We start from the raw sequence: 1,554 nt of genomic DNA on the forward strand, positions 1-1,554 counted from the left end.
GTTGTTGGATAGCCATATCTTTGTTTTATCAAGGTCTCTTAAAAGGTAGGAGTGATGACAATGATATTTCCAGGGAGGGCACTGCCTGTTTGGTATCCCCATTTTGCTTCAGACAAGAGCTCCCTGAGCTTTGTAACCATAGGTACATCATAAGTGGGAAGTGTATAATAGTTCTTCTACCACCTGACATGTGAAATACTCCCTCATCCAAGCAAGGGTACCACTGAGTGTGGGCTTCATTCTCCCCCTTATGCTGAAAGCCACAGACCTAGTAAACATAGCCCAAGAGTCAAGGGGAGGGCCCCAGGGTGGGGCTGAAGCCTTCATCACTGAACAGGCCCCTTCTTTAGCAGTCGGAGGGCCCCATCCCGGATCTGCTTGGTCTTTATCCCATAGATGATGGGGTTGAGCATGGGTGGCACAACGAGGTACAGGTCAGCCAGCAGGATGTGGATGTGTCTGGGCACGTGTTGGCCAAAGCACTGTGTGTAGAATGAGAAGAGTCCTGGTGTATAGAAGAGAAGGATGACACCCAGGTGGGAGCCACAGGTGCCAAAGGTCTTGGCTCTTGCCTCTTTGGAGGAGAGGCTTAATACAGCCCGGAGGATGAGGGCATAGGAGACAGCGATGCAGATGGAGTCGGTGCCCACCACCAGTGTGGCGGCAGTGATGCCATATATGTTGTTAGGCTGCGTGCCTCCACAAGCCAGCTTGACCACAGCCATGTGCTCACAGTAGGAATGGGCTACCACACGGCTACAGTAGCTCAGTCTTGCCAGCAAGCATGTGAGTGGGGTCATGAGCCCCAAGCCACGAAGCACAGCAGCAGCCCCCAACTTTCCCACAGACTCTGGGGGCAGCATTGTCCCATAGTGCAGTGGTCGGCAGATGGCCAGATAGCGATCAAAGGCCATTGCTAGCAGGATGCCAGATTCGACTGCCGAGAAGCCATGGATAAAGAACATCTGCGTGGCACAGGCCTCGAAGGCAATCTCTGCAGAATTTGCCCAAAAGAGTGCCAGGAGCTTGGGCACTGTGGAGGTACAGAGCACCAAGTCAATGGCAGATAGCATGCTCAGGAACAGGTACATGGGCTGGTGCAGTGTAGGATCTGAACGCACCACCAGCAGCACCGCCACATTGCCCAGCACTGCCAGGGCATACATGGAGCAGAAGGGAAATGCAATCCAGAAGTGGGATGCCTCCAAGCCAGGAATTCCCATGAGCAGGAAGGAAGTTGGATTCTGATGGCTGTAGTTTGTGTGCTGCATGGCCAGGTCAACGGAGTGCAGATAGAGACCTCACGCCTTGTTCTGAGAGAAGCAGCAGCTGGAATTTATTCTTCTACTGCAGCTGAATGGCAGCAGGAAAAAGGAGTTTAGACTTCATGAAAAGCATCCAGGATGAGGAGACTGTGGGGTGCTGGGAAGTGGTGAATTGAAGGAGGTGGGTTACCAGCACCAAGGTTCAAGGAAGGTCTTCTCACTACTGTCTGACTCAGTCATGTCTAGGCAGTGGGCTGTGTGGCCTGGCTGGAGAATGCTACCCATGGTG

The 1,554-nt window shown here is 52.9% G+C and overlaps 1 protein-coding gene across 1 annotated transcript; it reads right to left on the bottom strand.

Moving 5' to 3' along the window:
- Positions 1-326: 326 nt before the first annotated feature.
- On the bottom strand, positions 327-1,271 carry LOC308267658 (olfactory receptor 52P1-like; the record flags this gene model as incomplete). Its single annotated transcript, XM_080702519.1, has 1 exon — positions 327-1,271. The coding sequence occupies one exon, from the start codon at positions 1,269-1,271 to the stop codon at positions 327-329; it is 945 nt and encodes a 314-aa protein (XP_080558645.1).
- Positions 1,272-1,554: the final 283 nt, after the last annotated feature.

This window comes from Muscardinus avellanarius (genome assembly GCF_963383645.1).
Source record: "Muscardinus avellanarius genome assembly, chromosome: 1".
Taxonomy (NCBI): Eukaryota; Metazoa; Chordata; class Mammalia; order Rodentia; family Gliridae; genus Muscardinus; species Muscardinus avellanarius.